At 38.7% G+C, this 12,407-nt stretch overlaps 1 protein-coding gene across 1 annotated transcript; it reads left to right on the forward strand.

Moving 5' to 3' along the window:
* Positions 1-921: 921 nt before the first annotated feature.
* LOC139120247 (uncharacterized) lies at positions 922-12,107 on the forward strand. Its single transcript, XM_070684476.1, has 3 exons — positions 922-1,379; positions 7,514-8,665; positions 10,494-12,107. The coding sequence occupies exons 2-3, from the start codon at positions 7,645-7,647 to the stop codon at positions 10,955-10,957; spliced, it is 1,485 nt and encodes a 494-aa protein (XP_070540577.1). The 5' UTR covers positions 922-1,379; positions 7,514-7,644; the 3' UTR covers positions 10,958-12,107.
* The last annotated feature ends 300 nt before the right edge of the window (positions 12,108-12,407 follow it).

Genomic DNA, 12,407 nt, shown 5'->3' on the forward strand with positions numbered 1-12,407 from the left:
ACAATCATCAGACAGCCAAGATGACACGAGATGAACTTACTCCGCGACAGTAAAAAAAAAAAAGAAATACTCGGACTGCATCATCAAGAGTGATTCAAATCTGCGTTGGCTAAAAGCAGAAAATATTGCGAAGAAAATTGTAGGAAGCATACAAACATTTAAGCCCACTTATATCTCGCAATAATGACATTCAATTTTCTTTGAAAGGGGTCAGGTTTAGGTGAAACCGTTAAAGCGGCGACATGTCTCATTCTTGTATTTGCCCCCGAAAAGTAGTTCTGAAGATACATAACACACGCCAACGTAAACGATGATGTAACCCAAAATAGAAACTCATGACGTCATCTCCCCTTGATAAAACATTACGAAAATAGCATTGGCCTGGACGTATCGATCGAGGTTATAGCAGGTGCGATATATTCTTGTCCAGCATAGCTTCGTATGACACATTTGTCAAGCTCGCAAGAATGCTGACAAGACGCAATTAGTTCATAGGTTTTGGTCCTCGTTGAATCTTCATAACGTGAAATACACACGCGATGAAATAAGTGAATAAATTTGTTTAGGTCAACTGCGGACTCCGCCTTTCCGCTTCTTGTTCGGAGAATTCCTGAGAACAGTGAGCCGAAATGCTTGGGTACATCGAGACAAGACAGTGCAATGAACCTAATCGTAGCAATCGGATATACGGAACTTACCGAGCACTTTGTCGCGACTTTCAGACAGAAAGCATTTTTAAATTCGGTCCACGTGCGGTAACCGAGTCGTTAAGATCGAAAGGGGAGAAGTAAGGGACAAGTCAGCGACTGTCGTCGAGAGATTGGCGTAATTCATTTTGCGTAACTACAGGATTAATCCCCCTTTTCAATTAGCCTGTCAGTGGAGTCAACAGAGCGCTATGTCAGTTCCTGAAAATCAATAACTCTGCGACAAAGCCAGCTAATAAAAACTTCTCGTTTACGGGGTAATCGACCCATTCTTCAAAGTCCTTTACAAAACATAATCGAAATCCACTTGTCGTGTACTGGTGAGTACCACAACAAAACACGCGGTGGAGAGTTGACACTTGTGCCGATGCGAAACAATAAATATTTGAATATAGCGGGCCACAGTTTATTTCGAGCATTCGCGTCACGTGACTGACCTAGCGCCGAGAACTAGTTTCAAAAGTAGCACAGATGGTGGATTTGGTCGGAAAGCATCTTTTCCGCGCTGGTTACACCTTGATGTTAGTTGCAGAAAATTATCAATCATTTCAAGAAAGAGCTGAAAGTTTTTGAAACCTTGTGCCGAAAATTTCAACGACATCAAACATGTTATTAGAACTTGGAACCGCTTTCTCCTAGTTACGATCACGGTGCAAAGGGACGAAGCTCGAGGTAAGTGATCATTAATAAGTATAAAATTATTTGGGGTTTTTTAACAGCGGCGTTGTTTTCTTATGATTCTAATACAGAATTTGGAGTTTGTCAGGATTTTGATAAGTGCTTAATATCACAAGACGACTGTCACTTTTTATTTTCAAACCGTTTTTGCTTGTCGCTTTTTCGCTATTGTGTTAGTCTTGAGAAACTATTGATTGGAAAAGCGAATTCTTTGTTTCACTTTCCAAACGCTAATTTCACATTTAGCAAACTTCACCATGTGGAGCGAGAAGTAGGGGTATTTTGTTGCATTTTGATTATCCTAGAATAATCCTTTTTCGGTGGAAAAGTACTTTTCTTTTCGGCATTTTCACAACAACGCTAGAAGTCACTCAACGTGGTAACTATGGCCGGAAGCTTGATTCTATCGGAAATCAATTCTTGTGTTTGGCTTTGTACACACTGAAAAACCAAGTCAGGTTTACTCACCTTTGTTTAACTCAACATAAAATATAACAACATCTGCTCTCTGTTTGAGCAAATGTCACATCCTCTGATGAAATTCAGACACACGCAGGTACATGTTGTAGTCAGATTTAAGAACTGCCAATGAAAGTTTTTAAATTTGTCAAATTCCAAACCAGAGTATCATATAGACTTACAACAACAAAGAAAATTGAACCAACTTTCGATGACATTCGAGATTTTGTTGGATTTACCAAAATCAAACCAACCGGAAGTTCCATGAAAAGTCTACAGCGTCCATGTTAACGGAAGTCTTAGTATTCCAACCAAAACAATGACCGATAGTGTACACACCTTAATGCCAATGCTGATCGGAGGCGCCATCTTGACATTCCTTTCATCGTCTTTGTTCCGTGAGAAAAGTAACTTTTGTATAGCTGCCAAATTAATTAACTTAATTGTCGGGGTTAGTTTATATGTAAGCATCGCTGAGAGACCTTCCGTGGTGATAGGATGTACGATCGGAATAGGCGCCTTAAAATCGTCAGTAGATAATTCAAGTTTTTGAATCAAAGAACGGGTGGAAATCGGAGTCAGCAATGTTGATTGAATAGCATGTTTAATGGACTAGAATATTAGAAATCACTTCATACAGGAAAATATGGGGCAAAAACGGCGATTCTGCGAGTTGAGATCAAAGTTTAACGTAAAAATAATTTCGAGTTTTTGTACCTGTGATGCTTTACGCTCTCGTTTTGGCGATAACAATACTCTTAATTGTATTCGACATATGGAAATTATCTTTCAGTCACCCGACAACAAGCAATACTTAGATAAACAAATAAAAAGGTGATAGATAATTCTCATATAAATATATTAAGGAAATCAAAAGCACGGACAAACCTTTCTCATGAAAAGGGCAAAAAATATTCCCATTTATACATATCAGCCACACACTTTTGAAAAAAATGTATTGTTTGGAAAGATATGAATTGGTGTTTCATCGACCTGCAATACAGAAGATCCTTTGTTAGTGAGACTGAGGTTGAAGAGAGAAATAGGATATAAAGCTACCATCACACAGATCACAGACAAATGCTTAGGAGGTTTCTGAAGAGAAAGTACATATCAAGAACTGTGCCAGATTTTCAGAATATTTTACATACTCCACCGTCAGCAACACAAACTTCAGCTTTTGTCGGCCAGCTAGTTTCACATGAATGCCGTGTGAGGAGCTGTAGATGACACAAGTACACCTTGTTCAGTGTTCTTGTTTTGAGACACATTACGTCATTAAAAGTACTCTTATCGTTTGAATTATTTTATTCATCGCGGGAACACATTTCTTTTTCACCATCTAAGATTACCAAAAGTAAAGTTAAGGGAAAAAGACCATTGAAAACAAGAGAAATTTGACATCTCCTCTGCCCTACAACAACCTATTCATACTTTGTGAATCGGATAATTGCAGCTGGCGTTTGTTATGATCGCGATATCTGTCCCTATTTTTTCCCCAAAATTTAACGACAAATATATTTCGTCAACGACAACAAGAAATCGTATCATACTTTTACCTAATGATGCTTTAAAAGTACGCATCTTATTTAATCACGGTTTTCCTCGAATCTGACATTATGAGATCGACAATTTTGATAACCTTAACTCGAATATGAGATGACCATCTAAAATCTGTGTATCAAGCTCTAGAACTATGTAGGTTTCAACGGATAATAAATGTCTATTGAAATGGAACATCGTACGCATACTTTTCAGAACGTTTGAAAATAAAAATAGGTTGATTGGTGGGCGGAAAGGTGCCATGGATTCTATACAAAAGAGACAAACAAAAACAGAGTCGCATCACTTCAGAAAAATGACTACGCCGAGATCAAGTGCGATTTCATTTTAAATAATGTATGGAATAAGAAAAGCTGCAGAGTTGCTTTATGTAACCCGCCGGGAAATACTACCTGGATGATTTTACCAGCCCCAGAATTTATTTCCTATCAAAGTTCCTTAACCAAGTTTCTTCACTAAATATCTTGACCATCATCTCTGTGGGTATTCCTTCTGGTAAACATACATAGAAACATACGTAGATACACACATACATACACACCTACATATACGTACCGAACTCACCTATATAGATACCTAGATACATAGATACACATATCTCTATCTATCAATTTATCGACGAACATCACATCTCTCTCTCTCTCTCTCTCTCTCTCTCTCTCTCTCTCTCTCTCTCTCTCTCTCTCTCTCTCTCTCTCTCTCTCTCTCTCTCTCTCTCTCTCTCTCAAATATATATGCAAATACGATAACATATCTTGATAGTTTATGGTAAATGAGACTAAACTCAATCTTTCAAAATCGAGATGTTCCTCTATTTATCAGAACAACGCGCAGGCTAAGCTCCTGGACGAGAAAAATGCTAAAGTTTATGAGTTTTTAGACCAGTCATAGTATGTATGATGCTTTCCTTTGGTTGTATTTGTGTTTGAAGATTGTATGACTGAGAAGAAAGACCTTGCTTTTCCAACGGCCTTGCCAAGCTCATTAATTATGCAAGATGTGCACCAAATTCCTTTCAGGTGCGGATTAAACACCGATAGAGTGTGCAAAATTAGAGGTCGCGTCTTGTCTGGCCGTTTAGCCTGAACAAATTTGAGTCAAATGCACTTAATTACATAGAAATGAGCAAAGTCCTTGGGGAAGTTCATCGGAAAGTTTGTATCGGGCAGTTCTTGCTAGACTAGTGAATAACAATCGCAAAGCAGTGACGCTCAAACTATTTCCATGTATGTGCTACAACTATTGATTATTCAGCGCGCGAGAAAGCGCAGTTTCCGAAGTAGATTCAGCATGCGGGTGTTGTAGAAAAGCAGATGTTCTGGTCGTTTTCAGATGCACTGAGCAGAACTAAGGTTGGAATCAACCCTAAGAATCTCTAATGAAAATTAAATTGCCCCGCCGCCGGGTAAAACATAAAACACTCTTAAAGCATGGTTGATGAAAATCAAATTTACCAGCTGCGAGGCAAAACTGGTGATCAGAGTACAAATGGCCTCGCCGCTACAGCTGATCAGAACATCGCCGGGACTTAACCTCTGTGGCCCCGCTTCGAAAACTGAATTATCTGTGGACATAGGCTACAACGTTCCCGGGTGGGACTTGGGTAAATACTTTATTTTCGAACATTAGGACCATGGAATACCGCAAGGCTATTAAAGAACAAACTCTGGGTAAAGCCTCGAGGAAATTCTGGAGTTATATCCAGCGAAGGAATAAAACTCGTAAAGTACGCCGGTATTGGCAGCGAGCAAACGGGGGTTACGATGTGAGGAGTGTATTGCAGTTGAATGTTTTATGCCCCCGGTTTTTTTTTTATACTGGAATATGACGGACATTTGTGAATTACAGACATTCGCACAGCTGCTTAAGTGCTATTGTGAGACTAAAATTCAATATAATAAAATAAATTGAAATAAAAGAAGCGTGTTTGTGCGGTTGCACGTCGCGCTCTGAGCCTCGGGACCAACTTACTTTGATTTATTTGTTTTCGTCCTACTGGGCTGTGTGTGTAATGTTTTGGACTTTGCTCTCCTTTATGTTCAATTTGCGATGATCTCTGACAAGCAGAGTAACGGCTGTGCTGACGTGACGGGCAGATGAAAAAGTTCAGTGTCTGATCGTTCAGATTAAACCCGAGGCATGTCCAGACTGTCAATACGGTTCCGCTATACAGCGCTAGCTGTTGTCGGATCTGGTGTCTTCAACTGTCTTCAAGTTCCTAGCCAATTTGTACCTCTAGAAAGCCACTAAGAAATAACCTAGTCATCGGTTAAGAGGAAACCTTCCACATTTTGCTAAAACACAAGACACATTTAAACGTTAAATATATGACCACAAAAACGCACGTTGATGGCGAACTCTTTCAATGATCGCGCTGATCAACTTAAACTGTACTTTCATAGAATCGGTGATGTTCCTCTCTAATTAAGGATTTTGACTGAGTATCCATTGACTCGTTCCACTCATCAGTCCATTAAAAAGTTATGTTAACACGATTGGAAATATTTTGGGATAATAGGATATTGTAGTAATATTGGTTTATTCAGTAATTTAAGCTTATCTACTCTTCTGTTTTTGCAATTCACATGTTTTTAAGGGTAATCTGTAATATTGTAACTTTCAGCTATAGGGTACCCGACACTTTTGATAAATTTGCACAATAAATAGATTTCTACCATTTCAAAATGACAGATCCTATTGTTTTCTTTGAAATTGTCATTATTGTTTTGTCCATTCCCCAAGTTTTGGTAATTTGAGAAAATAGAGGGTCATGTCCAAGGTGGCCCTGAAAAATAGAGGGTCATGTCCAAGGTGGCCTTGAAAAATAGAGGGTCATGTCCAAGGTGGCCTTGAAAAATAGAGGGTCATGTTCAAGGTGGCCTTGAAAAATAGAGGGTCATGTTCAAGGTGGCCTTGAAAAATAGAGGGTCATGTCCAAGGTGGCCTGAAAAATAGAGGGTCATGTCCAAGGTGGCTTGAAAAATAGAGGGTCATGTTCAAGGTGGCCTTGAAAATATAAGGTAGTGTTGTCATGAACAATTTTTAGACATTTTCAACTTTTCAATTTCAAAATATCTTTTTATACAAATATTTCACCAGCTACTTGAACTCCTTGTATTTTTTAAGTAGATAGAATAAAAATACAATTTTAACTATTTACTTTGCCTTATTGAGGTACTAACATCAAAAGTATGAAATACCTTAGTTTTCTGAACATCTACCACACAATGAAAATGACAGTTTAGCAAAATAGGAGAGTTTACAATGTACTATCAGCAGTCAAACAAAGTAGTGGTTATAACTGTTCGAAAAATCGCAATTTGACAACCGTGATATATCAAAAACAGGTAAAGGATCAAAATTTGTAAGATTCAAAACATTCTGCAGAATTATATGATAAGTACAGTTTGCAAATTTTTTGTTTATTTCACTGTATTTACATTTGCAAAAAAAAGCAAATTTGACTAGATTTAGTAAAAAGCAGTTAACTTAACTTTGTTGCCAAGTAGATTGAACAAAATTAAGAAATTTACCTTAGTCTGTAGCAACAAATTATGGTCTGGTGCCTTATTTTTCAATAATTTTTGACAAACTTTTCAAAATCCTATAAACCCAAAATATTTCCAATCGTGTTTTTTTACATTATATTTATGTAGGAAATATTTATAAAAAAAAGAGTTACTATACAACTGTATACACTTTAATTAGAAAGACAAAGTTAGTCAAGACCACAACTGATTTGAAATACCTTCTATTTTCTGCGTGTATATTAGAGGCAACATATTTTCTGTTCAGAAAGCTGGTATTTTTCAGGTGATAAAATTGCAATTAGGCTCATTCTGTCACAGTGATCAGAAGTTTTAAAACTCTCGGTGCCATTTTGAATCAATTTTGTGGATTTACACGGAGTGAACTTTAAATCTGAAAAAAGTGTTTTGTTCAAAATCAGCTTATTAGATCGAATAGTAAAATTTGCACTTCAGTATTCCTTTTAGTCGAAATAAATGTGGTGTGATTTTACATCAATTTCTAGTTCACAGTTTAAAATGTCTCTCTAATGTTTCCTTTTGACGATTTAATGACAAATTCTTATTTTCATCCACCAGGTCAAACTAAAAGATTTTCAGTACTTATAAACTCGCCTCAGCGGTTGGATGAGCTAACGACATACAACCGGGCTGTGGTGGGAAGACGTTGACTTCTGATTTTGGTGTTCGTCTTTACAAGGAGGGGAACGATGGCGCAGCCCCAGGTCGAGAAATCTCTTTGCATTGACTCCGAAAAGGAGAGGGTTTCGGAGTTCGTCGAATCCGTGCCCAAGAAGAAACCCGGCTATGCAGTGATTGACTTGCTGGAAACGGTGACTATAAACTCTAAAGACTTCGGACCAAAGGAGAGATTTGTCCGGCTGACTGAAGACGAACTTTGGGAAAGACTTCGAGACGGCTACGAGACGAGAAGGAGCATGTCGCAGCTGTCCGCTCGTAGACCCACGAAGCCGAGTTCGGAAAGTAGTGTTTCGCGACCAGGAAAGAGCGCGGTAGGCACGCGCATGCGCTCTAAAAGCGTGGATGCTAGCTTTGACAGTCATTTCAACCAGGGTGCTTTGCTTGGCTCTTTTGATAACACTCAGATGGCCGTGACCGGCCTCAGCACTTCTTTCGTTCGACCAAAACTGATGAGAAGCAAAAACTTTTGTGTTAATGCGGAAACTCCCGATCAGCAACCAAAAGAAGAGAAAGTTTTTCTCAACTTCGCCAACGCATGCGCACCACCGCCCAAGTACAAACTGCTACAGAAGAGGAGCAGGAGTTATAATGACTTCAAAACTTTGAGAGACTCTCTCCAGAACGAACAGGAAGCAGCGGAACCGCTGGCGGTTCTTTCTGGAGCCCAGGCTTGGAAGATGCCGAGTGTTTCCGTACCGGGCAAACACCAAAAAATGCGACCCATCAAATCCGACTCCGATGTGGAGTCGCTCAGGTTATCGCGGATCGCATATCCGGCGGAGGACTTCCCTGACATGAGCAGGCAGAAAGAGACTGGAGTTGAAAACAATTACCAAAAACTGAGTGGCAATCTAAAACCTGTACACGGCATGAGAGGGCGCCATAAGTACGACCAGCCAACCTCGACGCTTGGAGGATACGAAGCGATTGAATTTTTACACAGACTTGGGTCATCAGGGTCGGAGGACGATGTCCAGTTGCCAAAGTTATCGTCTTCATCAAAAGCCGTCTTTGGGACCTCAGAATCAGGTAAGAATAGGGAACTTTAAAAACAAGAATTTAACGCCACTTAAACTGCATTTCTTCATCTTGAAGCATTCTAGTAACAGAAAAGTCAAAAATATACTTTTCAGGACTATCTTTAGCGCATATGCTAATGCTCAGCAAGAAATATTGTGACACCGAGGGGAATTTTATTCGATGGGGTCAATGGCAGGAAGATACTCCACAAAGTCGTGCATGTTAAAATTCTTCACAAGTTGTTGCTTCATCAAGCCTAAAACGACCGCTGATTCTTTCGTTGACCTTCACATCATTGGCTTTCCTCGCTTCATTTTACGTTCATCAGCAGTTTACGTCAAAAGTCACTCGGGGGCAAGGGTTATCTACGACAATTGCTTGTTCTCAAGTAGTAAAACTAGTTAACTAATTAAAATCACCAAGAACTGTGCACGATATAGTGCCTGCGTATGATTTGAAAGTAAGACGTCGGCAGAATATAACTGTAGTTGTCATTGAGTACTTAATAGAAATTGAAGTACAGTTTGTAAGGATGCACAGTTGATTCGTAAACGAGTCGGTTTTGAAACACAGTTCATTCTTCTGTCAGTTGGGATTGAAAGTAATCTAAATTGTCTATCGTCTGAACACTACCTATATAATTGCACAGAGAAGTAGATGTCCCAGTTAAATCTGTCTAGTTAGTTCTAATGACAGGAAGGTCAAGTAAGTACGCAGGTCATGAAAACAGAGAGCGGTTCCGATTCCTCAATGATGCCAAACGATTTCAAACTGATTTTCAAAGACGCCAGCGTAATCTGTTTGTTTTAATGTACCGCTTCTGCGTTTTGTTTTGCATTTTCCTTTGTTCGACTTTTAAACTCAATCAGTAACTCCAAGTATTAGGCTTGTGAAATATTAACCACAATATTATAAGACAGGCAAATCAGTTTCGAATTGGCGACAACGCATTTCTTACTTTGCGAGGTGGCAAAGTTACATTTTTGGACCGGGAAGACATGCAAAATTTGAAGATCTTTGGACTAAAAAGCGGTGATGTTCTTAATTAATATGTTTTATATTTGTAATTTGTACTCCGCGGCTAGCTTCCTTTGTTGTCACAAAATACACATTTGACTTGTGGGGCTATAACATTGGAACCCAGTCCGATTTTTTAATGTTTTTATGAGCCTCATCCAGAGAACGTGCTCATGACAAATAAATAATTATATAAATAATAGACAAAATGTTTGCACAGCAATTAAACATCTAAACAAAACTTACTTTAAAGAATAGGATCCTAAGTGCAAAAGTTAATGCAAGCTAACAACAATATGTAAATACACAGGTTTCAAGTCTGTTCTTTGGCATAATGTTTCCAACTGCAGGTCAGATCGATACTGAGTTAAAGGTATACTGTCACCTGTTCCAATTTTGTCACAGTTACCATGGAAAGAAAAAATCTAACCAATCACAGATTTTAAGTGGGTGGCCCCTTTTTAAAAACAGCGCCCTCACATGGGCATTTTGAATACCAATGATGCCCCTTTGACCACATATGAGCATATTTAGAATACAGGTGACATTCGCAGGTCGCTCAGTATTTTTCTTTCCGTTCTTTTTACTGTTCTAAGTGATAGGTGCTATAGGCCATAGGTTCGAGTTCTGATGATACAGCTCTACATTTGGAATAAACAAGTAATTGAAGCTCACAGAACAGGTGTTACAAGAAATGGGGTGGTTTTAAGTTGCTTCAAAGTTTCTCTCACTCGAAACTCAGAGGATAGGGCGTTGTGTGATGATTTGCGATGAAAACACTAAATTAAATTAAATTCACTCTCTCAAATCCCAATTTCAGAGGCCTATGACTACAGTGGTCGTGACGTGCCGAGGGGTATAATTTCGTCAAAGTCGAAGACACAACAAACAACCAAACCGAAGAAACGGGTGACGCTTTTTATCCCCGATGAAGATTCTGTCTTCGTGCAGGAAAATCCTCCGCGGAGCATTCGACAAGTTCGGTCTGCGCATGCGAAGCTGCCCGAGGTTGATCAGCAAGTCGGGAAAGCTGGCTTCGTAGACAGGATGAACGATTCGGGAATCGAAACGGAAATGGACAATCGCATGGAAGACGACGACGTGTGCAATTTGAGTGACGAAAACGAGGCTGCCCAACTCCTAAAGTCACGTGGTCGCCACAGCATCAAGGCAGGCTCAGGAGATCGGATCATGGATTGGCTAGCCGGGCTGGATGAGTCGTCACAGCAGTACATGAGGAAGCAAATGGCAGTGCTACCGGAAATAGACATCAATGAAGATTGAAGATAAATTAGCAATTACATTTCAATGGGCGATTTTACCAACTGTCTGCTTGTCTACATTCGCCACTCAGTCGACATTCCAATTGGTTAAACGGGACAAATGTAAGATCAACTGTGATTCGCGGAGATAAGCGGCGCATGTTCTTTTACGACACCGTCACTATGTTGCCAATCAGGATCCTTGCGACCGCTCTGGAAAGTTTGAAATATTCAAACCGATATTTGGCACAGAAATCACAATCTAAACAAGTCCGGCATACAGTGACGAGAAAAGACTGACAGCGTTTTACACCTTGTGTGGACAGTCGACAAAAAAAAACAAAAAAAAACACAATTTTCTTTACGGGTTGTGCATATTCTTGGTAGCTGTGAATAGATAAGAACAATTATGAGAATACTCGGTGGACTCATCTTGTTCTCTTTTCTCTCAGACACGTTGGGCAGAAACACACCTCAGTCTTCGATTTCATACAGCCATATTATTACTTGATTTCAAATTCCAGCGATCAGAGAAACAGGAAATGGATTAAGATTGAAATATTGCTATTTGCTTTCAGCGCATATTTCTAAAATGTTTCCCTGCAAAAGACTTTCATATATATATATATATATATATATATATATATATATATATATATATATATATATATATATATATATATATGATATGTATATATGGAGACAGATTGGTTACTGACAAAGTAATGGTAGAAAAACGATAATTTTATTGTAAGTGGTAAAAAAATGAATAAGAATTTCTGAATGAAAAACAGGAACACACCGATTATTATTTCGTTAAATTAAGCATAGTGATGCCATGTTTTGAAGGCAATTTTCGATAAAACCATTATTGTAGCCCTAGCATGAAAACGTCTTTACTGAAAAAAGATTACTATTTATTTGTGTGTGAACTTGTGTTACTGTTTACAGATGTTTGTAGAAATATTTGTTTAATACTTATCCTGTACATACACAGTAATTTCATGTCAATATATAGTCATTGTAAAGAGTGTGTCGTACGTTAAGTGATATATTTTAAGAGTAAAATAAATCAATTGTAGAACTGTTCCTTGCCTAATTTCTGTAATTAATAGAACTTGAAATGGAACAACTACTGTCAATAAAGTTCTTTTTAGTTTCATATTTCAAAATCCCTTGGGTTTATTTCTGTGCGATTATAATATGCGGTAACTTTAATTCGATTTCACTGTTACAGGAGTTCAAAACCGTTATGCGAATGAGTCATATACCGGTCAGGATCGCCTAATAGCAAACGAGAACCCCTGTGCAATATAACCTTCGGCAGTGAATATGCCTATTAGGCCGGACAAATTAATATTGTATCGAAAATTACTTTGTAATCGAGTGCCGTCAGGTTTAGAAGCATCATGCCGTGACGGAAATTTCATCAAAGAGTCGGTGACGTCATCTTTTGAACGCTGTCTGGTTTG

The sequence above is a fragment of the Ptychodera flava genome, chromosome 20 (genome assembly GCF_041260155.1).
Source record: "Ptychodera flava strain L36383 chromosome 20, AS_Pfla_20210202, whole genome shotgun sequence".
NCBI classification, from domain to species: Eukaryota; Metazoa; Hemichordata; class Enteropneusta; family Ptychoderidae; genus Ptychodera; species Ptychodera flava.

What these genes read in the sequence shown, in the direction of transcription:
- LOC139120247 (XM_070684476.1), top strand. Translation starts at nt 7,645, where the DNA reads ATGGCGCAGCCCCAGGTCGAGAAATCTCTTTGCATTGACTCCGAAAAG. An exon ending in CTTTGGGACCTCAGAATCAG is followed by an intron (nt 8,666 to 10,493) that starts GTAAGAATAGGG and finishes TCCCAATTTCAG; the next exon opens with AGGCCTATGACTACAGTGGT.